The sequence below is a fragment of the Hoplias malabaricus genome, chromosome 3 (assembly GCF_029633855.1).
Source record: "Hoplias malabaricus isolate fHopMal1 chromosome 3, fHopMal1.hap1, whole genome shotgun sequence".
Taxonomy (NCBI): domain Eukaryota; kingdom Metazoa; phylum Chordata; class Actinopteri; order Characiformes; family Erythrinidae; genus Hoplias; species Hoplias malabaricus.
Window position 1 is genome coordinate 62,372,157 of NC_089802.1, and position 27,458 is coordinate 62,399,614.

Genomic DNA, 27,458 nt, shown 5'->3' on the forward strand with positions numbered 1-27,458 from the left:
TTTGCTATACTGGTCAAAGGAATGGGCACACGTTTCCCCCATTTAACTTGGTATGTCATAATCTCTACTGAACATTGAAATGAATTGTTTACAAAATATTAATTTAACACAATTTGCAGAATAGATATGAACAGAATAAGAAAAAGAAATCAGCATATCCATTTTAGACCCAGGAAAGATGTCAAATTAGAATTAGAATCATAATTAGAATCATTTTATTGGCCACTGTGCTTGCACACAGAAGAACTGTTCTCTGCATTTCTCTGGGGAATGAACTGGCAAAGTTCCAGTTATACGCCCAGTTCCCTAACCGCCAGACTCTCTTAATCCAGAGAGATTTGTGTACGAGAAATATACATGTTTTATATCTATCTCCAGTGCACAGTCATAGCACCAACAGAACTGTGCAAAACATGATACTCGTGCTTCACAACTGCATGAGGCTAAAGTTACCTTTTCATTTCCCGGTTCCTGTTCCACCTTAAATTGTGCAGGTAGTGTTGCTGTCACACAGCTCCAGGGATCTGGGTTTGGGGCTGGGGGCTTGAGTCCCGCTGTGAGGAGTTTAGTGTGTTCTCCTTGTGTCGGTGTGGGTTTCCTCCGGGTGCTCCATGTTCCTCCCACGGTCCAAAAACACATGTTGGTATGTGGATTGGCGACTCAAAAGTGTCCATAGGTGTGAGTGTGTGTGTGTCGCCTTGTGAAGGACTGGCGCCCCCTCCAGGGTGTGTTCCCACCTTGTGCCCAGTGATTCTGGGTAGGCTCCGGACCCATCATGACCCTGAACTGCATAAGCGTTATAGACAATGAATGAATGAATGAATGAATGAAAGTATATTTGTAAAGCAAAATTCAAATTTAGCCTTGACATAAAGATAAATTAGAACTTAGAACTTGAATTAAAAGCACCCAAAGACCTGAGAGTATGTTTTTAATTTGGACTTAAACACATCAGTTGTAGGTGACATCCTAATAAAAACTGACAAACTATTCCACAGTTTGGGAGCAGCAACGGAATATGCTCTGTCAACTTTTGATTTCAGTCTAGAATTCGATGTGTCTAAGAACAGCTAATTGGAGGATCTAAAAACTCTTGGAGTTGAATATGGATTCAGGAGGTCAGAGATGTATGTTGGAGACATGCCGTTCAAATAAACAACCAATACGACCTTATACTCAACTCTGAATTTAACAGGCAACTAATGTAGGGAGGCCAAAACTAGAAAGTTCTCCCTCTTCTTGGTCCCAGTTAAAAGCCGAGCAGCTGCATTTTGGACCCGTTGCAGACATGACAGAGACTGGTTGATACCCAGGTAGAGAGAGTTACAGTAGTCAAGACTTGATGTAATAAATTCAGTTTTGCTCTGTACAAGAACAAGACAACAAAATGCAGTTAGCATCTAACAGAAGGGCAAAGAGTAGCATAGTGCAAATATGGCAGCATTGTGTTTAGTTCCGTGCTTGATTACATAAGAATGATCATCACCATTATTTTATCCACTTACTCTGTTCTGTTTTCTGGTTTTCTCTTCTTGGTCCCAGTTAAAAGCCGAGCAGCTGCATTTTGGACCTGTTGCAGACATGACAGAGACTGGTTGATACCCAGGTAGAGAGAGTTACAGCAGTGACTTGATGTAATAAATTCAGTTTTGCATTACTTCAGTTTAATGGGTTTGAGCTTGGCAATTTTTCTGTGCTGATAAAAACTAGCACTGACCACTGAGTTTATCTGTGTATAGGCAATTTGCCATTATTTTAGTGCAGTCTGGATGACCAAAGACAATGGCTTCTGTTTGGTCATCATTTAATTTTAAGAAACATTTAAGAGGTAATATTATTTTAAGTAAACATTCGTAACATTAGTGTAGAGAGGCATCTTGGGGCTGAATGTTTTTGTTGCTCTGTTAATCAACAGGACAGTAAAAGAGAACCAAATAGTTAGGGCTGTTTTAGTGAAAGAATTTCTCATGTGGGCTCAACACTGTGATATGTGCTCAACACTGTGATATGTGCTATTACTGCCCAAAATTACTTATTTTATCCTGATTCTACTGCTATACTTCTAACTCTCAGGTGTAACCCGCCTGAGTTGTTCCCTTTGCGCCTGCTCCACCACTTGGTGCTAGGACATTTTCTCCTTAAACCAACTCTTCCACCTTAAAAGATGCTAAGAAGAACAGTTCCCCACAATCATAGACATTCCCTTTAAGCACGCTTAGGATTTTAGCACGTCCCTGTAGGTCTTTAATTCAATGATTAATGTCTGCTCATCAATGTCTCTCATCATGGATGGTGATAAAGTTGCATCTTTTTCATCACATGAAGGACTTCGCTGACCCATAATGGACTTCTATCCGGTGTTTTGCTCCTTCTGCAGGATGTTGTTGTTATATCCCTGATTAGTACCATTCCTGTCCCAAAGCTAATGAGAGGAGTCTGAATCTACGTGTGTATTGCCAGGCATAGAACGCAAGAGAAAGAGGACAGGAAACAGGAGAGAAAACATCAGAAAATAGGAAGGAGGGGAGGCAACTTACCGTTTCTAACTAGTTTTGGAAACTTTTATATATATCTATATATGTATATAGTATTGAATTCATTTCATTTCATGCACATTTGCCAGATCCTCGGCTCGCCATTGGTTACTTCACAAGCTCAGCAGGACAGCTCTGAACTCGGCAACATTTACACACATAATATATCTCGCAGAGAGAGGAGGACTGCTGAATTTACTTATTTCACATGAGTGTGTGACTTTGTGGTGGGGAGATATTTTGTGGCATTAGTGTTTTTATAAAACTCCATATAGCTGCGCACAGCCACTTTATATTTCATGTGCTCTAACCAGTTATACTAAATAAATAAGTAATTCTAATTCTTAAAATCAACAAAATGTTCTTGGTCTTCTTTGTATTTTGGTGGTAGATCATCTAGTATTTAATTTTAAATAAAATGAACAAGAAAAACATCGATGACAGTGTTATATAATATGAACAAATCTTTGGGCTCCTTTTTTCATTTCTGCATTCATTACCTGCCCTCCATAATTTCTGTACAACACAATCACATAATAAAAACCACATGTAACCAAAGACATTGATATCCAGACCTTCCAATGACAAGGGTATGTATTTTGGGCTTTCCTGTTTTTGAAATACCAGAAATACCTCTGTGGCAATAGCTATATGGCCAATGGCGGTCCGGCTAAACTAGGCTTGCCTAGTTTCTCTTTGCTCTTGTTTTAGTTCCCTGCTTATTCCATTTGTTTAGTTGTTCCAACATCACAGCTAATAGCTAAAGCTGCATAAAGTGTACAATCAACAGCAGGTTCAGAAATTAATGTAGTCTTGCTGATACACTTCTCTTCAGAACTAGATCAGATAGACTGCAGTTCTCACAGAAGTTATATTTCCATCCATTTTCTGTTCTTATATGCATATCTTGGAGTAGGAAAGTACAAGGTGAGCATGTCTGGGGTTAGATTTTGCTGTCTATGGTCTTTTCCCTGTCTCAATTCAGGCCCTTGGCCCTAAAGCCTTCCTTGAAGTGTGCACTCTGAAGACATTGTTGAATGGTGAACAGAAGGGCCATGAGGGTTCAGGTTTTCAAGGGGTGGGCGAGTTGAGAGCAGAACTGGGACACATTTCACCTCGTGCCCTTTAGATGTGTACAACACTACTGCTTAAACACCATCACTGCGTGCAACTGAGCTGGGCTCATTGTTAGTGTTTTACTCTCAAACGGTTTCAAACAGGAATGAATAGAAAGATATTAATGTAATTACAAAACTTTCCCCTCAGATTTACACTATCAAACCTGTACCAGTAGAACATACACACGCACACACACAAACACACACACGCAGAGCAGCTGCAAGGTGTCAGGGTTGCCTCCACATCCGCACTAAACTAACATCCGTGTGTGAAAGTCTCATAAGTACAACCTCCCATGCCCCCCCCCCCCCAACCAATACACACGCACACACACACATTCATTTTCATTTTCTCTACAGAACTGCTCATATCAAAATGAATGGTTTCCTGCCTCACTTGCTCTTGGTCTCTCTCTCTCTCTCTCTCTCTCTCTCTCTCTCTCGCTCTCTCTCTCACTCTCACTCACTCACTTTCTCTCATGCTCTCTCTCTGTTACACACACACACCACACACACTTTCTCTGTTACTGTCTCTCTTTTTCATTCTTCCCCCTTTCTCTTAATTTATTTTCTTTCTCTGTCCTCTTTCTTGCTTTGTATCCCTCTCTCTTTTCATTCTGTCCCTTACACTTCCCACCTCTTTTCTATTGCCCTCTCTTACTTCCTCTCTTCCACTCTCTGTTCTTCTGTCTCTCTCAGCCTTTCTCTCTGTATATAATATGTTTAATAACGGAGAGCAAAGCACAGCTGTGTGAGGCTGGCTGTTTGGCATTGTTCCAGGCTCCCCTACTCTACTCTGTAATTAACTGTAATTGAACACCCAGAACTCCCCCCCTCCCCCCCACCCAAACTCCAGTGTACCCCCCCACCCAAACTCCAGTGTACCCCCCCCCCCCAACCACACACACACACACACACACACACACCTCACTTCCACTATAACAACCTCATCGCTCATGCCGTTGAACAGCCACTTTTCCTCTCTCTCAGAGCCCAGAACACACTCCTGCAACAAAGCTCTTATGCAATCACACAGAACAGTATCAGCATAGTAGGGTTTCTCTCTTTTTTAAAGAAATAATAAAAGTCCAGAAAGTGTGGTAGAGGTTTTCTTTGGCTGGTTGAAGTGGAGCATGCTGTCACTGACAGGTAGTTGGAGTGCGGTTGATTGTGGATTGATGGCATGACGTCGGACAGGGCTTGGAATGTGATTTGGCAAAACAGTGGCTCTGATTCACAGAGGAATCTTCTGTCTGACATATTTCAGTGGGAGTCTGTCTCTCAGCTGCCTCTACCTCTAAATCTAGCAGGCAAGATTTAGGACATCAGTTAGCTAGGTCTGCCTCATCACATGCTGCTTCCAGGCTTGGAGGGTAACCAGTGTTTTCATTCATTTCATTCCTCACAGACCATGCCATCCTCCACGATATATGGGAAATGTTATTATAGTATACCTGTTTAAAAAGTGGACTACATGGTGGTACAGCAGGTAGTGTCGCAGTCACACAGGGACCTGGAGATTGTGGATTCAAGTCCCGCTCCGGGTGACTGTCTGTGAGGAGTTGGTGTGTTCTCCCAGTGTCTGTGTGGGTTTCCTCCGGGTGCTCCGGTTTCCTCCCACGGTCCAAAAACACACATTGGTAGGTGGATTGACCACTCAAAATGTGTGAATCTGTGAGTATGTGTTGCCCTGTGAAAGACTGGGCCCCCTCCAGGGTGTATGCCTTGTGCCCAATGATTCTGGGTAGGCTCAGGACCCACCACGACCCTGAACTGGTTAAGCGGTTACAAATAATGAATGAATGTTTAAAAATTTCTGGGATCAGGTAATGATCTAATGCATGAAGCAGTCCTTTTGTCATTGTTAGTATGAATAGTGAACCATTCTGATTTGCCTTTTAGATTTGTCACTGAGTGGCAGAAGCTGTGGTGCTTGTATTATTTCCAGTGATCATGGCCCTGGTGACAGTTGTGTTTAAGGTTCCTCTCTTTCAGTAGCTTAGGCCCAGTGAGAGAAGGCCTTTGATATGCACAGAATCTGTTCCTTCACTCACAGAACATTCTCAAAGGCCTCATAGGCCTGGCTTTAAAGACGTAGTCTGATACCCCTTAGGCTGGCAGCAGGACTCAGCTGGGTTTGACACAGACCACTCAGATGCTAATCCTTTAGTTCCAGGTTAATTCTCCCCTTAGTCTCTATGAACTAAACAGTGATGACCTCATCTGCCTGCATTTCACTCTCTCCTACTCTGCCCATGCTCGTGCATGTGTGAAAATGGAGAATGGAGAGGCAATCAGACGGAGTAAAGAACAAAGCATCCATTCTTTTGCTGAAGATGGTGATAAGGTTCATGCAGAAGAGGATTAAGTCAGAACGAGTCTTTGGCACATTATTGGACGTATACAGCAGCAGTTATTTTACTGTATCAAAATAATATAATGAAATAAAAAGAGGTTTTAAATTTATTATATATATTTTGGTAGTCATTTCAATAAACGTTTTTCCATCAAACAGTAAAGTGTGCTCAAATTGTTCTTTGGGCTAAATCAAATCAAGCTCTCATGGCCTTTATTTAGCACAAATATAGACATTGAAATACAGGCTGTTTGAAATTTGGTCTGCTTGATTGTGTTCAAATTTATCCCAAGATGGACACTTTATCAATAAATTGTAGCAGCTTCAAATATGGCTCTGCCTTTTAGAGTTTAGAACTAGTGCCACATTCATTCAAGTTTGAGAGTCCAGTGGAGAACACCATAAATGTTCTCACTTTCTTTGGGTGGTTCTTGCATTACTTACCACAATCCTAGTCAATGTAGGCTGTTTGTAGCTAATATAAAATAAGTGGGGTTTAGCATTCTTCTCCAAGCATGTTGAGCTCTCTAATGATGTTGAATTTACTTTTATTCACATAATTGTACTCTGAGGTTGGCAACAATTTTTACTCCGGTCACGCCTGTGCTGGTTTGCTGTAGCTAAGTTAATGAGAGATCAAACTGCTGTGTGTTTAATGCCAGCTGGAGAACATCAAACATTTTTTTATTTCAATTTTTTTTTCTATTAAAAAATGGTGTCTTTTTGTGGAGCTGCAATATATATATATATATAGGGACACTGTAGAAGCATTTAGAGATGTAGACTAATGAATATTTTATATGCAAACTCTGTGTATGATTAACTTTGTGAATATTTATTGTATTAGTAATTGTGTCATAGGTTTATTAGTTTGAGGTTTTAAAATATATAAAAAAACAAAGCCTTATTTTAAAAACACTTAGTAAAAGATTAAAAAGATCATTAAAACCTTTTATCGTTTGCATCCAACCAGAGAAAAATTGGCTATAAAAGGGTGTGAGAGTAAAATCTGTGCAAGATTAAAGCTGCACTTACCAAGTTAATATATAAACCAGCTGGGACCGGGCAGAGAGAGAGAGAGAGAGAGAGAGAGAGAGAGAGAGATAGAGAGAGAGAGGTAATAGTATGAACAGATGCAGAAAGCACCCACATGTCAGCATGAGCCTGTGGTCAGAGATGTGTTTTGTTCTGGTTGATTTTTAAGCCCAAGGTGTTACAGGCACAGGTCATTTTCACTTCATTCAAAAAACATCAGCTTCAGCTGTTCCTTAAGGCCAGTCTCGGATTTTCTTCATGTGTCATGTGTGTGCAGTGATTTTAAGATGGAAAATTCCATGCAGCCACATCAAAAATGACTCTCCAACTACTGCATGTAGTAGATGGTGCTTTTGTATGTTTAAATCAGGATGAATATGGCAACGGCATACTCCGGGTGCTCCGGTTTCCTCCCACGGACCAAAAACACACATTTGTAGGTGGATTGGCAACACAAAAGTGTCCATAGGTGTGAGTGAATGTGTGATTGTGTGTCGCCCTTTGAAGGAATAGTGCCCCCTCCAGGGTGTGTTCCTGGCTTGCGCCCAGTGATTCCGGGCAGGACTGGACTGGATAAGTACTTGCAGACAATGAATGAATGAATGATTGAACAAATAAAAATACATGTTTGAGAGAATCAAGTCCAGCAACTGGTGCTGGAGAAACAAAAAAGTTAAAAAATCAAAAAAACTAACAAGCAGCCATAACACAGACAATGTTCCAGTTCCCTCAGGCTCAAATCACACAAATTTAGGGGATAAAGCCTCAGCACCTCAGAGTGTTTTGTCTCTTTTCAACTGTCTCCCTCTTTTAAGCCATACTCTGGTTCTAAATTCACAACTATGGTGGGCTACTGGGCTTGTATTATAATTTCCCCACTTGTTTCAGAGCATGATATCACCAGTAAATGAGTTCCCACAGCACCCCCTCCCTGTCATGAATGACCACAGTTTTGGCTTGCACTAACAAACCAGACACAGAACAGAAATTGAACACATCAGACATGTCATAATTTTGAAATACTGTCCTCAGTTTGAAGTACCAACAACATTTTTAAATATGGTGTTTACAGTTAGGTACAGTTTAACCACACAGAGATGTTGAGTTCAATATGTTTGATTTTAGGGCCAGTTTTATAATGGCAGATTTGTTAGAATGCACTAATTTTGTGATTGGTAGTTTCCTTGACACTGCTTTCAAGGGGACATTTTAAATGGGACATCTATGATTATAGTGAAACGTTTTCTCTGGTTTGTTTATGTCCAGAAGCTCAGTGTCTTTTAAGGCAGAATGATATGTACTTTGACTGTTGTTGTACGTGTTGTACTGTACATTTTTTATTCACTGTTTGAGTTACCACAGAAACTCGTTTGTAATTCAAGTTGTTTAGTTTTGTAGCATTTCAGTAATGTAGTTAGCCGTCTCCTGAATTTGGAGACATTTAAACCTTAAGTGCTCCGAAACAGCAAATATAAATCAATATTACCCACCAATGGAACAGGAATAGAGCAATATCCTCATTTTGGTTTGTGCTTTTAACATTTGGGGTTCTCTCCGCTCCAGATGCCATGTCTCTCCGATGAGTAGAGAGTTAGCGTGTGAGTGAGAGTAAGAGTGTGTGTGTGTGAGAGAGCCTAGCATACCAAACATCATCAGAATATTATAAAAAGTGTTTATAGATTAAAATCTTAAAAATCGCCTTTAAAGTAACACTAAATAAGATTTCTTTTTGCTCTTTTGCTCCCCCTACAGTTGAAGAATATAATTCACTATTAAGGCACTGCCTGAAATCAAGGGGGAGGGGTAAGTAATTCAGATTCTGCAGTGCTGAGTCTAGAGTAGCAAGGACAGAAGTTCTATTCTCCCTATTACAGGTTACGATGATTGTGAATCTGTACTTTTAAGGTGAAAATAGTGCCTAGTGTTACTTTAAAGCTTCATTTATTTATTAGCTACATTAACCACGGCGCTCCAGTGCAAAACTAAATACATAAAAAATAATACTTGTCTGAACTTGAATGAAAATCTGCATTTAGGGAAAAGTCTGGGGAAATATGTGCAAAGATAATTCTCTTTTATAAATTATTACTTCATACAGAGTGCAGTGCTGGGAATTATCAAGCTTTTGCTGGTGGTGGTGTGTCCTGTGCTGGAAGTGTGAATGTTGCATTTTTTTTTTTTTTTTTTTGACAAACAAGTGTAATTTTGCTTAGCAACAGTGGAGAAACAGTGGAGGCTCTGGTCCTGTATCCTCATGACTGAGAGCGGTTCCACGCCGAGGTCAAAAATAAACAAAGCCCGGCCGGCGTAATCTCCCTCGCAGGCCATCTTTGTCTAATCAATTTAGCGAAAGGCAAACATCAAACGCGAGCTCTTGGCTGTGGCTCAGCGCCGAGCCTAGCGGATGATTGTTTTATCAGGTGGAATTCTTAGATAGAGAGAGGGAGCAAGAGAGAGAGAGCAGAGCACAGGGAAACCAAACAAACCAATGTGACACAGTGCCACCTCAGACTTGACAATGAGCTGCAGCTACTGTCACAGAGCAGGCCTGCATTCACTCACACAAACACAAAGAGTTGTAATGCTATCTTAATGGGGAGTTTACACTGTAAATAGAATATACAATACACTGTCTGTTACAGGGTCCCAGGACTTCTGAAAGGAAAGCAAAAAATTCAAGAAAAATATCCCCAATTAATCATACTCAAACTTACAATTGCTTTGCTTTGATAGAAAACAAACAGCTCATGCGAGATTATGCTCAGGCTGAAACATTTCAGACATCAGTATGAAATATTTCTAAATGATTTATTCTGCCAGTTCCACCAAGCAATGGATTAAAACCAGTTTAAAGCACTGGAACGTATTAACTTCCAAAGACAAATAAAAAGTGAGAAGACAGAGAATCATGGAGAAACCAACCCAGAAAGTCTGTGTGAAGAAGACTACTGACAGAGCAACAGGACTGTGTGTGTGTGTGTGAGGGCCAGGCTGTTATTGCTGAAGGTTGTTTAAATGTTTCATTATTTCAGCAGGCCATGTGAACTGCTACTTGCTGAGTTGTTGAAGTTGAGGAGTACTGAGACTAGAGAGTGAGTGAGAGAGAGAGAGAGAGAGAGAGAGAGAGAGAGAGAGAGATTGGAGGGACATTTTGATGATTTTATCTGTGTAAACCTGTTTTTGCATGAGGTCACGATCAGGTTCCTTGCTCACACAAGGAATACACATGTCAAGAGACTCACACCACACACACACACACACACACACACACACACACACACACACACACACACCATATTATGATTGTATGTTTACCTGTGGGCTCCGACAGGGTAAAGTGGTCTGATGCGGTAGATATGACTGGGATAGGGGGTCCCTGTGTGTGTGTGTGTGTGTGTGTGTGTGTGTGTGTGTGTGTGTGTTTGTGCCCAGCGGCGACTGATGGCTATCGTTGTGTAGAGAGGCTTCATGGCTTCAGATCAGTCAGCTGCAGTGATAGGAGCCTTCTCTCTCTCTCTTTCTCTCTCTCTCTCTCTCTCTCTCTCTCTCTCTCTCTCTCTCTCATTCACAAAGAGGCCTCCTTTATTCCATTGCAGTCATCCAGAAAGAACCAAGATGCTGTCTCACTCAAACACAGCACCCATTACAACACACACACACACACACACACACACACACACACATGCCAGTGAAGATGTGATACACATGGCTGTAAATTGGTTCAGACACAGACATGCAACAGTGATTTGAATCTTAAAATGCACTCCTCTTTCTCGTTAGTAAAAGTACTGAATGTATCCCTCAAAAAAAAAAAGAGTTTACACAGCTGTTTGATAAATTAGGAAACTTCTGTGGTGATTCTTAGGAGAAAGAGCATAAAACAAACATTAAAATGGTTTAATACATTAGGATACTTGTATTGCAGTTAAAATGCCTATAAATATATATTTTAGCTAATGAGTCAAAAAAGGCAAGGACACCAGGGCACTTGGGTAGAATGCGACTTTTATTTTGCTGCTTTTCCCCAAGAACTCTTTATAAAGACCCAGATCACAGAACGCAGCACCAAATCATATCGCCACAAACTGCTGTGCTTTTACACAAAACAACAATGCAAATGTAAGTAAACACAACCTAACACAACATGACAACAACAAAAAACAACTACGCGACCACTTCTCTTTTCCTGGTAGGCACTGGCATGCCAGGACCTACTTTGCATAACCCTAACCCCTCAGCTCCCCACCGTAAAGCCCTTGGCTGACAGCACGATATATGTTTACTCACAGCACCAAACTGGGATGAGAAATATCTGAGTCCTGCTGCAGAAAAGCATGAACATTACTATCTCAGCAAATCTCAGTGTGACATTCCTGGGCTCGTTTTTTTCTTAGCAGAAATATCTGAGCAGTAGGAGATCAGACATCTCCTTTGTCTTTCCATGTAATCTCAACGTTATCTAGGTGGAACTACAGAGACTTAGGGAGATTGTTCTTTCTTACAGGAGAATTTTCCATTAGGAAAAAGAAGAAACTGAAAAAGTCATTAGTGGGTGGAGCATCAAGCTGTTCATTTTCATTGTAATCATGGCAAATGCGTAGTACGACGCCCATAAATATCCAGTCAACATTGTCTCAATCTGCTAGAATGCAGATTTGCCCTGAAGTGTCCAGTCGTGTTCACAGAAGGTTGGCATGGCTGCAGATTTTTGTTCCAAATAAGCTGGAGTGTTACCCTTGTTAAAGGAACACTAGTTAAGATTTGGGATTTTTGCTGCTTGGTTCCCCTTAACATTCATTTCATTCATTCATTCATTATCTGTAACTGCTCATCCAGTTCAGGGTCGCAGTGGGTCCAGAGCCTACCTGGAATCATTGGGTGCAAGGTGGGAATACACCCTGGAGGGGGCGCCAGTCCTTCACAGGGCAACACACTCCCCTTAACATTACAGTATGTAATTCACAATTACAGCACTATCCTGAAATCAAATGGGAGGGGAAAGGTGGGGGTGGATTATTACCTTCAAAAGTTACATAGTTCAGTTTCTGCAGTGCTAAGCCCAGAGCAGCAACAACAGAGGCCATATTCCCCCTGTTACAGGTAAGAGAAGCATCACAATGATTTTGAAGTTGTCATTAAGGTTAAATCACTACCTAGTTTTCCTTTAAATTGGCTGGTTTCAGTTTGAAAAAAGCTGATTTGCTCCTGCTATGCAAACTGGCCCTTTGTGGATAAGACTGAATACTTATGATCTATTCAGTTTAATTAATAGGAGAATCTGCAAGGGAAGAGAAACTAAGACAGCAGATAGCTATTATGGTTGCCTATGGGTCTGGACATGCCTTTTTAAAGTAAGGTTAAGATAATTATTTTTTTTCTTTTGTGAGCTGCAATGATGCTAGCAATAATGGTGACAAGCACAAAACACAATCTGCTCTTTTTGTCCCTGTCTGACAGAGTTAGCTGTAAATCATGGCTGAGTGTAAATGTTGTTCTCCAGTGCACCGGCCTGGGCAGGGAGTAATGTTGGGCAGAGTAGTGAAGTTTTGTCAGGCTGTTTCTGTGAGCCTGTTTCCTCTCTGTGACTGAAAATTAGCCGAGCTCCGCTGAATTCCTGTGCTAACGGCTTCCCAAAGACATCCATTTCCCCCAGTAGTGCCAAACGCACTGCCTTCTCTGAGCTTTCACTTCAATATCGAACTCTTTCCCTCCACCTTTCTGCCAGGATCTGGGGAGTAATTTGTCCCTGATGGAGTCCCACCGCATTTAGTTGTCCAGCAGAATGTGTTTGTCTTAGCGTTAGCACCAGGCTAATTGGAGGATGTTTTGTTGTTTGCAGGGAATCTGTAAGTAATGTCAGTCACTTAATGAACTTTGTCAACAGAGGAAACACCCTTTTCCTGCAGAATGTGTGAGCTATCCTCTGTCAACAGAGAGAGAGTGAGAGAGAGAGAAAGAGAGTGTTTTACAGGCTGGTAATTTATTATAGGCTTTTTAGAGGAGAGAGCATGAATCATAAACCTGAAAGCTTTACTCCTGCAGTCTCTGAAAGGCATGCGGCACTTCAGGTCACAGCAGAGGAACGGCTGTGTTTTTCTGACATTGGGCATGAATTAAATCAGTAATGGAGCACAGGTGTGTGTGGTGGAGTGTGTGCACCTGGGTTATAAGTTTCTTCAGTATCAAAACCAGAGTCAGTTTTATTTTGCCAGGTTACACAAAAGATGGATTTATGTTGGCATGTTTAACCCCTAATGTACTAGCAGTCTAGGAAAGCACACTAAACCATTAGCAAATTAGCACATGGGAATAACTGATTCATCCTCAACAGGGCCATGGTGGGTCCGGAGTCTAGCCAGAATTACTCAGCGCTAGGTAGTTATACACCCTGGACAAGATGCCAGTTCAGTCACACACTCACACCTGTGGAATTTCACATAGCTAATCCACCTACTAGCATATGTTTTGGATTGTGGGAGAAAATTGGAGTGCTCAGAGGAAACACATGCAAGCATGTGCTGACTACACCCTACAGATAGTGTCCTGACGCAAGGTTCGAACCCAGGATACCATGACACTGGAGCTCTGTGGCAGGAGCACTCCCTGTAGTGCCATTGTGCCACCTCAGGAAATACAAAACATGATACACAAGGGTGCAATTGTATTATCCATGGTCTGCCCACAAATTTGTTTTCCATAACTACCATTCCAAGGTTAGACAAGCTTAACAGGACACTGATAAAATCCCATTCAACCTAATTAGAAGCAGCCCACGTGACCCGGTTGGGCTCAGCCTGAAAAGGCAGTGTGGGAGGATCATGCGGGCTCACCACCCTCAAAGATCCAGAGTAGTTTGATGCCATGTCCATTGGGCACAGAGCAGGGGTGAAGGGGCCCCTGGTGTCATGGAGCTTGGCAGCAGAAACGTAGATCGTGACCTCATTGGGGGAGAAGGAGCTGAACCTGGTGCGGGAGGTTGAGAGATACCAGCTAGATATAGTTGGGCTAACCTCTACACACAGTGTGGGCTCTGGGACCAAACTCCTCGATAGGGGTTGGTCTCCTTCCCGCTCAGGAGTTGTTCAGGGTGAGAGGCGCCGGGTGGGTGTGGGGATACTCACAATCCCCAGCTGGCAGCTGTATAGTTGGAGTTCATCCCAGTAAACGACAGGGTTGTCTCAATGCGGCTCCAGCTTGTAGAGAGGAAAACTTTGACTGTTGTGTGCATATACACCAAACAGCAGCTCAGAGTATTCAGCCTTCTTGGAAGTAGTGAGTGGAGTGCTAGAGAGGATTCCATGCACTGACTCTATTGTTTTGCTGGGGGACTTCAGTGCTCACATTGGCAATGACTGGGAAATCTGGAGAGGAGTGATTGGGAGGAATGGCCAACCTGATCTGAACCTGAGTGCAGTAATGTTATTGGAACTTCTGTGCTAATCATGGTTTGTCCATAACGATCACCATGTTCAAACACAACGTGGCTTATATAAGTGTACTTGGTACCAGAGCGCCTTGGGCCAAAGGTTGACTTTGTGGTCATATCTTCTGATCTGAGGCCATATGTTTTGGACACTTGTGTAAAGACAGGGGTTGAGCTGTCAACTGATCACCATCTGGTGGTGAGTTGGATCCAATGGTGGGGAAAGCTGCCGGACAGACCTGGTAGGCTCAAACGTATAGTGCACGTGTGCTAGGAAAAGCTGACAGAGGACTGATGGATTTCAGCTCTCAGGTAGGTGGATGTGGGAATAGAGTCTGAATAGACCCTTTTCTGGACTTCTCGTGCCTGTTATGGTGGCAACCCTATAACATGTTGGTGGACACCAGAGGTGAGGGAAGCTGTCAAGTGGAAGAAGGAGGCTTTTTGTGCTTGGCTGGCTCTGGGAACTCCCAAGTCCACAGATGTATACCGGCATGTGAAAAAGGCTACACCTGTAGCAGTTGCAGAAGCTCTGACAGCTCAGGAGGGGGAGAGGGGGATACTGTCCAAGCTGTGCTAAGTAAGGATGGTGAAACTCTGAACTCCTTAACCCGAGAGACATGCCTCTTGGACAGGAGGTAAGGCCAGAAGTGTCTGGGATGTCCCTTGGCTGAAATCACTGAGGTGGTTAAAAGGCTACGCAGTGGCAAATCCCCAAGAGTGGATTTGCCCAGAGTTACTGAAGGCACTTGATACTGTGGGGCTGTCTTAGATGACATGTATCTACAATTTTGCATGGACCTCAGGAACAGTACCTTTGGATTGGCAAACGGGTGGTGGTTCTTTTTTTAAAAAAGGGGACTGGAGAAAGTGTGCCAAATATCATGGCATCACGCTTCTCAGCCTCCCTGGGAAAGTCTATGCCAAGGTGCTGGAAAGGAGAATCCGTCCGACAGTCGAACCTAGGATTTTGGAGGAACAATGCGGATTTCGTCCTGTCTATGGAACTATGGACCAAATCTTTACTTTTTCACAGATGATTGAGGGGGAGTTTGCTACTCCACTCTACACATGCTTTGTGGATTTGGAGAAGGTGTATAATCATGTTCCCCAAGAGATTCTGTGGGAGGTGCTCCAGGAGTATGGGGTGCCAGGGTCGCTCCTGTACGATCCTTGTACTCTCAGAATTTGAGTTGTGCTCGCATGCTCAGTAGTAAATCAAGCTTGTTCAATGTGGGCATTGGACTCCGACAGGGCTGTGCTGGTCTCCACTCCTGTTCCTGGTGTTCATGGACAGGATGGCGAGGCATAGCCTGGGACAGGAAGGCTTGCATTGAAGGGCTCGGGAGATGGCATCTTTGATGTTTGTGGACAACGTTGTCCTTCTGACTTCCTCGCACGGAGGCCTCCAATGTTCACTTGAGCAGTGTGCAGCTGAGTGTGAAGCGGTCAGTATGCTGGTCAGCACCTCCAAGTCTGAGGCCATGGTTATCTCCCAGAAACAGGTGGCATGCTCCCTTCAGGTAGTGGATGAGAACCTACCCCAAGTGAAGGAGTTCAAGTATCTGAGATTCTTGATCACGAGTGATGGGAAGAGGGCTTGTGAGGTTAACTGTAGGTCTGCAGTAATGTGGTCACTGTACCGGACCGTTGTGATGAAGAGAGAGCTGAGCCATAAAGCAAAGCTCTCAATTTACGGGTCAGTCTACGTTCCCATGTGGTCATGAGCTTTGGGCAATGACCGATAGAACGAGATCGCGTATACAAGCGGCTGATATTATCTTTCTCCCATGGGCTTCTGGGGTACTCTCTATCATTGGGTGAGGAGCTCCGTGATTAGGGAGGAGCTCGAAGTAGAGTCACTGCTCCTTCGCGTTGAGAGGAGTCAGTTGAGGTGGTTTGGGCATCTGGTAAGGATGCCTCCTGAACACCTCCCACTGGAGGTATACCAGGCACGTCCAACAGGAAGTAGACCCCGGACACGTTGGAGGGATTATATCTCCTGGCAGACCTGGGAATACCTGGGGATCCCCCAGGAGGAGCTGGTTGAAGTGGCAGGGGACCGAGACGTCTGGGCTTCTTGCTTGCCCTATTGCCACTGCGACCCTGAAATATATAAGCGGAAAAGATGATGATGATGATGATGATGATGATAATGATATCAATTAGAAGTTCTGAGTGTCAAATTTGATTTATTTTCAATTAATTGCCCAGCTTTACCTGGAGATGAAATGGGGCGTATGAAATCAACACAATTTTAAAATCTACAATTATAGTAGAATAAGGTGCAATTATGTTCCCTAATTAATGGTATGAATATTCCATTGAAATACCATACCAACGAAAATAACATCACAGTGACAGTTTGTCTAATAGTGTGGACTGAGAGTCTTAGAGTTGTATATGTCACTTTTTTGCTCATTCTTTGTTTGTATTTTATGTATCTGATTCTCCTTAGTGACTGGTTTATGATTTAAACAGATCGTTAACGTGCTAGGCAGCTCGGTGTTGGCCAGGTGGTCTTTCTGCGTGGGCTGCAGCTGTTTGGCTGTTGTGTGTTTCAGTGTAACTTGATCAGCCCAGACAGACCCCGCGTCCAGACACAGTTTCACACCATAGACAGGCAAATAAAACCTCAACACACCTGCCCACGCCAGCTTGCTATATACACCAGGGTAACACTGCTGCCTCTTTGTCTGACTGTCTCTCTCTTACTGGGCTGTGAAGCAGTGGAACTGCATACACTGTAGTGATGGAGCACAGTTCAGTACTTCCGGAATAAATTGGAGTGATAGAATCTTTTTATTGTCACTGTAAAATGTACAATAACATATATTTCTCCATATTTAAAATATGCCAAACCCTCACAGCAATGTTGCAACAGCTGGGGTGAAATATCCCTAGATTAGTAGAAGCTGTGGCAACAGGACAAAAGGGGACCAACTACATATTAATAGCCTTAATTTCAGAAGACATTTGCGATGCATCTGCATAAAAAACACATAGACATAGTAGAACAAGATTTGATTAATTTGATTACTGTTTTTTTATACTGTAAGATCATCAGATGTGGGATAATGAAGTAAGTTTGTTTTAAGCACCCCCCCCCCCCCCCCCTTGAGAAGATGAACCCCCATAAGGCACCATATCTCACTACAAACCAAGCCCAAACACACACACACACACACACACACACACAAAAACACATAAATACCCCCAAACCCCCAAACAACAATATTAAATCACTGAAAATAGCTCTTAAACTAGAGAATGGGTGGCCACGGAGCATACTGGGAGCTCCCCCATGAATTCCCCAGCCCCTCCTACACTCGCCACTGCCACAGTGCTGTATCAAAATTGTCCCTGCACACAAACAGCCATAGGTTACTGAATAAGAAGCAAAATGTCAGCCACACTTGTTGAAACAAACAGCCAAACGTTACTGAATAAGAAGCAAAATGTCAGCCACACTTGTTGAAACAAACAGCCATAGGTTACTGAATAAGAAGCAAAATGTCAGCCACACTTGTTGAAACAATCAGCTCCTGAAATGTTTTCCTCACAACAAGAAGCTGAAAAAATTGAGGGCTTACAGTCATTAAAGTCCCCAATGTAGTTAATCCATTACAACATTTTTTTGTTTAATAAATTTAAATCTGTAAACTCATTTAAATGTGTAATCAGTTGATTAGATTATACTTAGGTTTTCTAGTAAATCAAAAACAAAAATAATATATGTTTATTATAATTAAACAGTTTAATTGGATATAGAATTTGGGCTTACACTGCCAAACCTTTAATGCTTTTACATAAACTTCATCATTTAAAGAACCCAGAGAAAGGCAGTGAGACTGTAAACAATTATTGTAAATGCAATTATTTCATTTCATAGACCTAAACAGGCCCTGGTATTTCTATTTAGGCATAACTCTGGCCCCAAAATAGTGATGCATACTCAGGACTCTGGTGTGTGCATTATGCTGATGGCTTGAGTTCATGGATCCTCAGTGAGATGTTTGGGCTCATCAGTGACTTGCGGTCATCAGTGAAATGTAAGAGAGAGTGCTGGCCAGCATCATTTGTCCCTCACCTTTCCCCAGCTGCTTCGACACGTCAGGAGTGTGTTTGTGCTGTGGTGTGTTTGTAATGTTTATGACTCAGATTTCTTGGACTGTTTTATGTCTGATTCCAAAATTCCATGACTTTTACAATCAGAGGGGTTTTGGGCTTGTACACTTCACTCATACGCTTTTTCTCTGTTTCTTTCTTTCTTTCTTTCTTTCTTTCTTTCTTTCTTTCATTCTCCTTCTCCCAGTCTTTCTCTCTCCTCCCCACTTTTCCCTGTCTCCCCATCTCTCTCTTTCTCCTTCTTTCCTTTTTCTTTTTTTTAATTCATTCATTCATTCATTATCCGTAAGCGCTTATCCAGTTCAGGGTCGCGGTGGGTCCAGAGCCTACCTGGAATCATTGGGCGCAAGGCGGGAATACACCCTGGAGGGGGCGCCAGTCCTTCACAGGGCAACACACACACACACTCACACCTACGGACACTTTTGAGTCGCCAATCCACCTACCAAAGTGTGTTTTTGGACTGTAGGAGGAAACTGCAGCACCCGGAGGAAACCCACGCGGACACGGGGAGAACACACCAACTCCTCACAGACAGTCACCCGGAGCGGGAATCAAACCCACAACCTCCAGGCCCCTGGAGCTGTGTGACTGCGACACTACCTGCTGCTTTAATGAATTTATTTATTTATTTAAGCTGTTTTTCATTCTGTCTCTTGTGGTGAGGCTTTACTGAGATCAGACACTTAACGGAAATTTTCCACTCATGACAAACACGATTAAGGGAAGACGAAGGGGAAAAAAAAACAAAATAAAAACCCAGAAAGACTAAAACGTAATGCTTATGGGACTCCTGGCCATGTGTGAGTGTGAGCATGTGCCTGTGTGTGCGTGTGTGTGAATGGGCCAAACCCTCGCAGTGATAAGCACTTCGTAATTTCTTCCACTCTCGTCTTTCCAAATGTCTCTCTCTGCTGCTCTCAGGTTCTCTCTCTCTCTCTCTCTCTCTCTGTTATGATTATTGCAGCCCTTTTATAAGCTCATTGCTAAGCATTCTGATTTGCTACAGTCCTCTCCTCCTCTTCCCTCAAACACACACACACACACACACACACAGATAATGAGAGAGAGAGAAATGTATACTGTGTGGAGACCCTCTTTAGAACCTCTTGAATACAGATCTATTAAAAACCCTTGCAAAAGGTCCAGGTTAGCTCAGCTACCAAAAATATGCTGCATATTGTCTGTCTCTTTCTGTCCTACTCTCTCTCTCTCTCCCTCTAAAGCTTTCTGTCTCATTGCTCATGCACCAACTCTCGTTAATTACCTCTTTACCCTTCTCTCTCCTGCTTTCTTTGTGTCTTATAAACCTTTTTCTCCTTCTCCCATTTTGATTTAATCCTTTATTCCCCCTCTGTCTTAATTCCCAAACCCTCCTCCCCGCCCTGCCCCGCCCATTTGTTTGTGCTTTGATCTGTTACAGAGCTGTGTTTATTAAGTTCTCACTGTTCATTACTTCAGTTTTAGAAGACATCCTGTTTGTCTGGTTCGAACAAGTAGACGTTGGACAGAGAACTATTTTCGCTTATTTTACCAGAGGACGTGTTTTGCTTGAAATATTTGAGACACTGACCCAATGGTTTCCAGAAGTACTCTATCCAAAAGCTTTTAAAGAACATGCCCAGAAATGGACAAAAAGAAGGCAGAGCATAGACAGAAGGCTTCATCAGTATCCGTATGTTTAACATTGAGCATAAATGAGCCTTAAATGTATAAACATATGGATGAGTTTCATGTTTTCAGCTTTAAACAGAGACACATTGATACACAGTGAAGGAAATCTCTTCTTAAAGAGCTTTAAGATCAATTTGCAAGGTGCTCTATGCAGTCTGAATAAATGTTTGTGAATGTAAGAAATTGTTTGCCTTCAGTACACTCAAAAAAAGTAGGAGAGAAGCATGTTTACTACTGGAACATGTCATCTTTTAAATGCACTTTTAAAATGTTTGGGAATGGAAGATCACTGTTGTTTGGAAATTGACTTGGGCTATTCAACAGTTTATGGTCTCTTTTGTCTGGTTCTTCTCTTCATGATGTGCCATAAATTTTCAGTAGAAGACAGGCCTGTCAAGTACACACACACTATGTTTAGTGGTTAAGCAGAACGAGGCCTGGCATTGTCCTTCATAGACATAGATTTCCTGTGAAAGACGTCATCTTGACAGCAGAATATGTCTTTGCAGAATACCAATGTAAGCTTCTGCATCAGTGGTACCTTCACATATCTGCAGATCACCCATGCTGTGGGAACTGATGCCCTCACATGCCATCACAGATGCTGGTATTTGCACTTTATGTTGGCAACAGTCTGGATGGCCTTTGGCGCAGAGAAGCTGATGTCCATTTTCCCCAAACACAAGCTGAAACATGGACTTGGCTGATCACCGAACCTGTTTCCACCATCTTTCAGTCCATCTCAGATGACTTTGAGCACCGAGAGCTTCCTCTTTGCATCATAGAGTTTCAAGTTGCATTTCTTGATGCGGCGGTGGAATGTTTAATCGACAAGCACCATCTGAGGGCTCACTGGACATACACAGTCAGCAGTGGTTCCTCAACCTGGCCTTTATGGGACATTTGGAGATATTATGAACTGTAAATGGTGAAAGACATAAATACTTTGCAATGGTGCATTCAAAAATGTTCTGTTTTAATTTGTTGACAATTATGTCACATATTTTGGCATAACCTTTTGAGCAATGACTCATTTTTGTTTGCAAAGACTGAGCTTTTGGTCAGTGCTTCTTTACTATACATTTTATATTCATATTTTATATTATATTCAATATTTTATATTCACTGGTTTATAGTGTGATGCTTCAGAACGGTGTGACAATAATTTCTATAAAAATCTTCACACTTATTTCCCCCTTGTTTAAATGTTTTTTGGAGTGTGTCAGTCATTACTTTTCTAAATGTGTTTACAAAAGAGTTGGTCAGTGAAATGCTTTTTTGGTATATTTGCCCATCAAATCAAAGGGTCAAGAGAATTAACACATCAGACAGTTTTTTATTGCATCTTACAAAATATCCCAACTTTTCTGAAAAATGGGTTTGTAAATGAAAGAGAATAAAATTGAGAGTTACTTTTGATACCACCACCCCTCCCAAAACACACACACACACACAAACCTCTGTTTAAATCTGTTTCTGTGAAATATTTACTCTGAAGCTTCTGTTTAGGTCAGAGTTCACCAGCAGGACAAACACAACCATGTTTTAATGTTTGCAGTTGTCCATACACAACAGAACTGAAGAGTAAAATGAACTAGACTAACTCTCTCTCTCTCTCTCTCTCTCTCTCTCTCTCTCTCTCTCTCCCTCTCTCTCTCTCTCTCCCTAACAAAAGCTCCAGTGTTTTAGAAGCTTTGAAGCTCTGTATTATTTCTCTTTTAAACAGCATTGCTGTCTCTCTGCCACCATGACATTATCAGCAATGTGTTTCACATAAACAACACAGAACTCTCAGATAAAGAGCAGCAATCAGTGTGAGTGGTGCGGTGGTAATTACACAGGAATGGTAGGGGTTCTACTGCCTTAGAAAATAACACTCCAACTTAAATATATGACAGAGAAGGGAATAAAAGAATAGAGCAAAATTAGTGTGGAGTAAAATGATAACACTGACCATTCGGACACTGACGTGGATGTCAAAATACAAGGTTTCATCTGCTCTTCCAGCTTTGTTTAGTCATTCTTTGTCTAATGGAAATAAACATGAAGTAGATAAAGTAATGATAATCATGATAAGTAAACTTAATTTCCTCAAAACAAAACTAAGAATGAAAAACTTGAACATATTTATTGTTTTTCTTCTTCCTCACTCTTTATTCATTTGTTCTCTCTGGCTGTTGGTTTGCACCCATTCACTCCTGGTTTTGCTTCCTCCAGGTGGCGCTACATCTGAGGCCAATCCAGTCTATGTCTGTCCACCGAAAGCCCCTGGTGTTTCTCCTGAACTCGCCACACTCAGTCCTGTGGAAGCTTCACACAGAGAAACTTGTCCCTGGAGTCAAGCGAATCTTCTACGTGAGTTTGAGTTTTTCTCCATTGTGGGATAAAAGAGTATTTAACTGGACTTATATACGTGGTAATATTGTTATGACATGCTTTACAATGCACAGCCACTTTTCTGTACTGCCACCGCAGTCTCTCTCTCTCTCTCTCTCCCTCACACACACACACTCATATATATATATATATATATATATATATATATATATATATATATATATATATGCAGAATTATATACCCTCATTTATTTCATTTTCCATCACATTTACTCTGATCCACCTCCCCTCCCTAATGAATATTCAACACCAGCTCAGTCCTGCACAACAAACATGCTCAAACACTCGACTCTTTTACGCTAGTTTCTCTTCCCCAAACAAACATCACCCAACACCTGCCAGAAGCCATTCCATTTGCAGAAAAAGATGCATTGAGGTGTGTGTCTCTGGAGGAAAAACACACAGGCATACACATGCATGTACACACACACGATCCCTCTCAGACAGATGGGCGTATAATTGCATTGGCTTAGCCTCACAGGTTAGTATTGATTGCTCTGCAGCCTGCAGACGCTAACCGGATGTTTGGCAGTCAGTCGGTTCCATGGAAGTGGCAGCGATTAGTGCAGAGCTGAGGTTTAGCTGTTAGCCACAGCTACGCTCTGTTACCTTCCGCTTCTCTGGTGCTTTTTGGTCTCCCCCCACCCCCACCCCCACCTCCACCTCCACCTCATCCAGAAGCCCTTGCTGGAAACTATCAGACCAGCACTGTTTAACTAACGTTTAGGGAACGTGAAACGTCCCTTAATTGTGCTTGTGTTCTGTTTATTGCTGCATACAAACACCTCAGCACAGTCTGCTGATATTTCCATTACCAAAACCCTGAAGACTTTCACAGTCGAACAGTAAAAACACAGCGTCTCGCCTGTGGTCGTCATGGAGGCTGATTGGAGGCTGTTTTGTCTGAAGAAAGCACTTTCACACCACTTTGGTCGAAGGCAAATTTGTCTGAGAGATAAACTAAATTGAGGAGATCTGTCTTATCAGCACCACTTGTTTTCCAGTGATGATTTTGTTTCTCCCTCAACAACATCGTATTATTCAAGGCATTTCCTTTCCTTTGAATTGACTTAGATCAGGGGGTTTTAGACAGAAATCCTAGTGTACAAACCCAAAGGTGTATCGTTCAGTGAAACATCTACTTTTCCTTCATGATACATAATATAGAGGCTACAATAATAGCTTAAAAAACAAACAAACAATACAAAGTACTCAATCACTATGGTTTTTTTTGGTCAAAGAACATCTCAGAATGAGAACTCATGTTGTCATACTTGCGGGTGGGTTAGCATTCATTTTCATTTTACATGCCAATAATGCTTATGACTAGAGCCACGCTGGTTGAAAACAATAATATTAAAAAACTGTATATTGAATTGCATAGTGTATTTACATGGTACACATTTACATGGTGTTTAAATATATATATATAGTTTTAGTTGCTTTGGTAGCTAGGCTAGTCATGCTAACTGTTACTGGCTCAAGTGGTCTAAATCTACTCACTAAGGTAAGATATGTATTATATAAGACAGCATTGTAAAACTTGTTTGTTTGACTGACTATATTATTGAGGGTAAGAGAATAAAAAAAATTAAATATCTAAAATGTAATTCTTACAAAACCATACAACTTTAGGCAGGAGATATGTTCTGTGTTCTTTCTCTTACAGCAATGACATGGTATAATCTCAGGCATTTCCTTTCCACTGACTAAATCAAGAGGTACAAACTAGGGAGTTTAGGTTGAGGTTTTGAGGCAAGCATCCCCCAAATAACCCACCATATTTAGTCAGGCAAGCAGCTGCCCCTAATAGAAGGCTTAATGACAAAATGAAAGCGGACTGACTTGGATCTCCTGGCCTGAGCTTTGCTATCTTCTGAAAATCGCATGATTAACTAACTTGTATGCTCTTCCTTACTGAAACACTCTGGTGAACACTTTCATGTAGCTTGCGGTTCAATGCAATAATCATTTTCAAATGTGCCTTAACACCATAGCATTCCTCAAGAATGTAGCATCAGGACTTATGTATTATTTCCATATGTGGCTATGGGCTCTCTGCGCCTGCTTGTTTTGTGGATGAGGATCAACTTTCCTGGAAAACTGGAAGCAAAATACAGCACACACACATCAGTCTTTTGTATACACACACAAACACTGACGCCAGCTCTAACAATAATATCTTTCTTACATCTTTATTTATAAAAAGATGTCAGACCTGACCACACCCTTACGTACATGCTCTCTGAATGATTTCATTTGATTTTTACAGCAAGAACTTTTGATTTTATCTTTCCACCACTCTTCATTTGCTCTCAACAGCATGGAGAATCCTCACTGGGTGACATAGCTGTCCATCATCACCCATGTGTATTTGGTGGGTGTAGGATTAGAACTGGATATAGGAGCCGTACGCATGTTTTCAATTCTGTTCCCCATTGCACAACCCAAGCATGGAGCAAAACGTTCCAGACAAACCAGAGCCTGAACCACAGTTGCACTCCATCCGAAACAGAGGCTCCAGTTACAGAGCCCACAGAGAATAATGCTGTGTGAGCAAAACAGAAGGAATTAGCCATTGTCGCTTATTGCACTATTTCCTGTACAAAGTACATAGTACATATTTTTCATGTCTTTTGGATGAAAATATCTGGTTTACTGTAATGTACTGTATTCTGGAGGACATTAGTACAACGTCTTTGTTTTCAAAGGAGTCTGCTTGACAGAAACACACCCACCAACCCACCCACTAATACACACACGCACACACACACACACAGTTGGCTCCACATTGCAGTCCATGACAAGTGTGATCACATACACAAATTGAGTGTACCTGATCTGTGTGTTTTGGCAGCGTTAATTATTTTGACAGTTGGAGGTATGGAACGCTGCCTGTCTGCTCGGTAACACTCAGCTTAAATAAGTCCACTGTCACACTGCTGACTGACAGCACTGAGCTCTCATGTTGTGGAACACCCGATCTGTCAGGCCATTCATAGCTGGTGGTAAATGTATTCCCACAGGGTGTTAAAATGCTTGGGTGCAACATGATGTGCAAGTCTTTAGCTGATGACTCAGCTGCTTCAATCTTTTAATTCAAATTAAAATCAGTTATCATAATATACAGCATAACAAGTATATATTTACTAATATTTTTGCCCAAATGAACAAGAGACATTTTAAAGTGGGGCATAACCATGGACATAGGGATCGGGAGAACAACGACATCGGTCAAACGCGACTGTAGAAAGGGTGTAGAAATAGAGTGGACATGATTGTAACATAATTATAGAAAAGGGTGTAGAGAAATCATGGAAATAGGAAGGTGTGTGAAAAACAGCTTACGTTTTGTGGGAATAAAACATTGTCACGTCTCAGCTCTCATACATATAGCCACCAGATGAAATTATTGTAAAAAAAAATAAAAACAAAACTGGTTCTTACTGGATTAATTACCACATCTTTTGCTCAGCTGAGCTATTATTATGATGTTTTATTGGACAGAGGTTGAGTGTCAGCTCCCACAGTATCACTGTTTGTACTTGTGTTTGCATCAGGGTCTCAAAATGACCTACCCCTGCCCCCCTGCTGTTTTTTTCCTCATGGTTACCTGGGTGGATCCTCTTACTGATATAGACCTCCTCTCAGCAAAAAAAAAAAAAAGGTCAATATCGTACTAAGAAATAGTTTGAATTTAAATGCGTATCTTTTTTGAGTCTCTATATAGAAGCATTGTCTGCACGAAGGAACTCACGAAGAAGGTGTGGGTGTAGAATAACCATGAAAATGTTCTGCACTGATCTGTTTAATACTAGTGTCATTTGACCTACGAAGGATTAAGCCCATGCTATATTTCCATCATCTAAATTACACTATTTAGCGATTTCCTCTGTACATGCCTCCTACCTTTAAAAAGGGGGGTGTGGGGGGTTACATTGATGCCATAATCTCCTGCTCTGCTCAGGTTAGCTCCAGTGAGCCGTCTAGTTAGAGCACAGTATGCTCAGACAGTTTTGGTGAAAGAGAGGACACCTGATCCCCCTGTGGCCTGTCAACACACTTCTTCACTCCGCTCTGCACTCAACCTCCCTCAGCTCTTGGCATGAGTTAGGACCCCTGAGCGTGAGGATGACATCATCTCAACACACACACACACACACACACAATACACTTGCACGTGTACACCTCAGCAGCGGTCCCAGTCAGCATGAGATCAGCCAGGAACAATGACCTCACACAATACAGCATTTGAGTACAGTTTCTCCATCTTAAGGCCAGGGAACAGACACACACACAAGCGCGTGCATACACCACACACACACACACACACACACACTCAAGCGTCCCTGATGTCTCTCCATTTTGGCTTTACTCTCCTTATTCACATCTACACTGTTTAGAGAATACATCTTCGCTCAGTCCAGCCATTTCTCTAAAACACACACACAGACACACACTATTTCTAGAGTTCATTCCTGTGTAGCTCTCCTTTGACTGAGGAGAGTTGAGATTTCAACACATTTTTCTTACAGATGGCTGAGGTACTAGCATGCAGGAGCCAAAACTAGCGTGTGTTCAAAAATCACAACATTTGTAGAGGAAGTAGCAAGAGCTTAGAGCTTCTCAGAGATCCACAGACACCGTCAACAGGAATGGTTTGTTAGGGCTTATGACCAGAAACCATGGGTCTTTCCCACTTCAGCACTGGCTTATGAATCAATGCCTGTGTTCATTTAACACTTCCAGTCCACAGAAGCCCACTGGATGCAGATGCGCAGACTGGAGGCTGT

General features: G+C 42.0%; 1 protein-coding gene across 2 annotated transcripts in view; it reads left to right on the plus strand.

Moving 5' to 3' along the window:
- Window positions 1-27,458, plus strand: part of tgfbr3 (transforming growth factor, beta receptor III) — a 146,106-nt gene that overhangs the window by 63,184 nt on the left and 55,464 nt on the right. For both annotated transcript variants that reach the window (XM_066663695.1, XM_066663696.1), the window contains exon 4: window positions 22,486-22,623. In XM_066663695.1, the coding sequence (XP_066519792.1) occupies window positions 22,486-22,623 (138 nt within the window). The remainder of the gene's footprint in view (window positions 1-22,485; window positions 22,624-27,458) is intronic.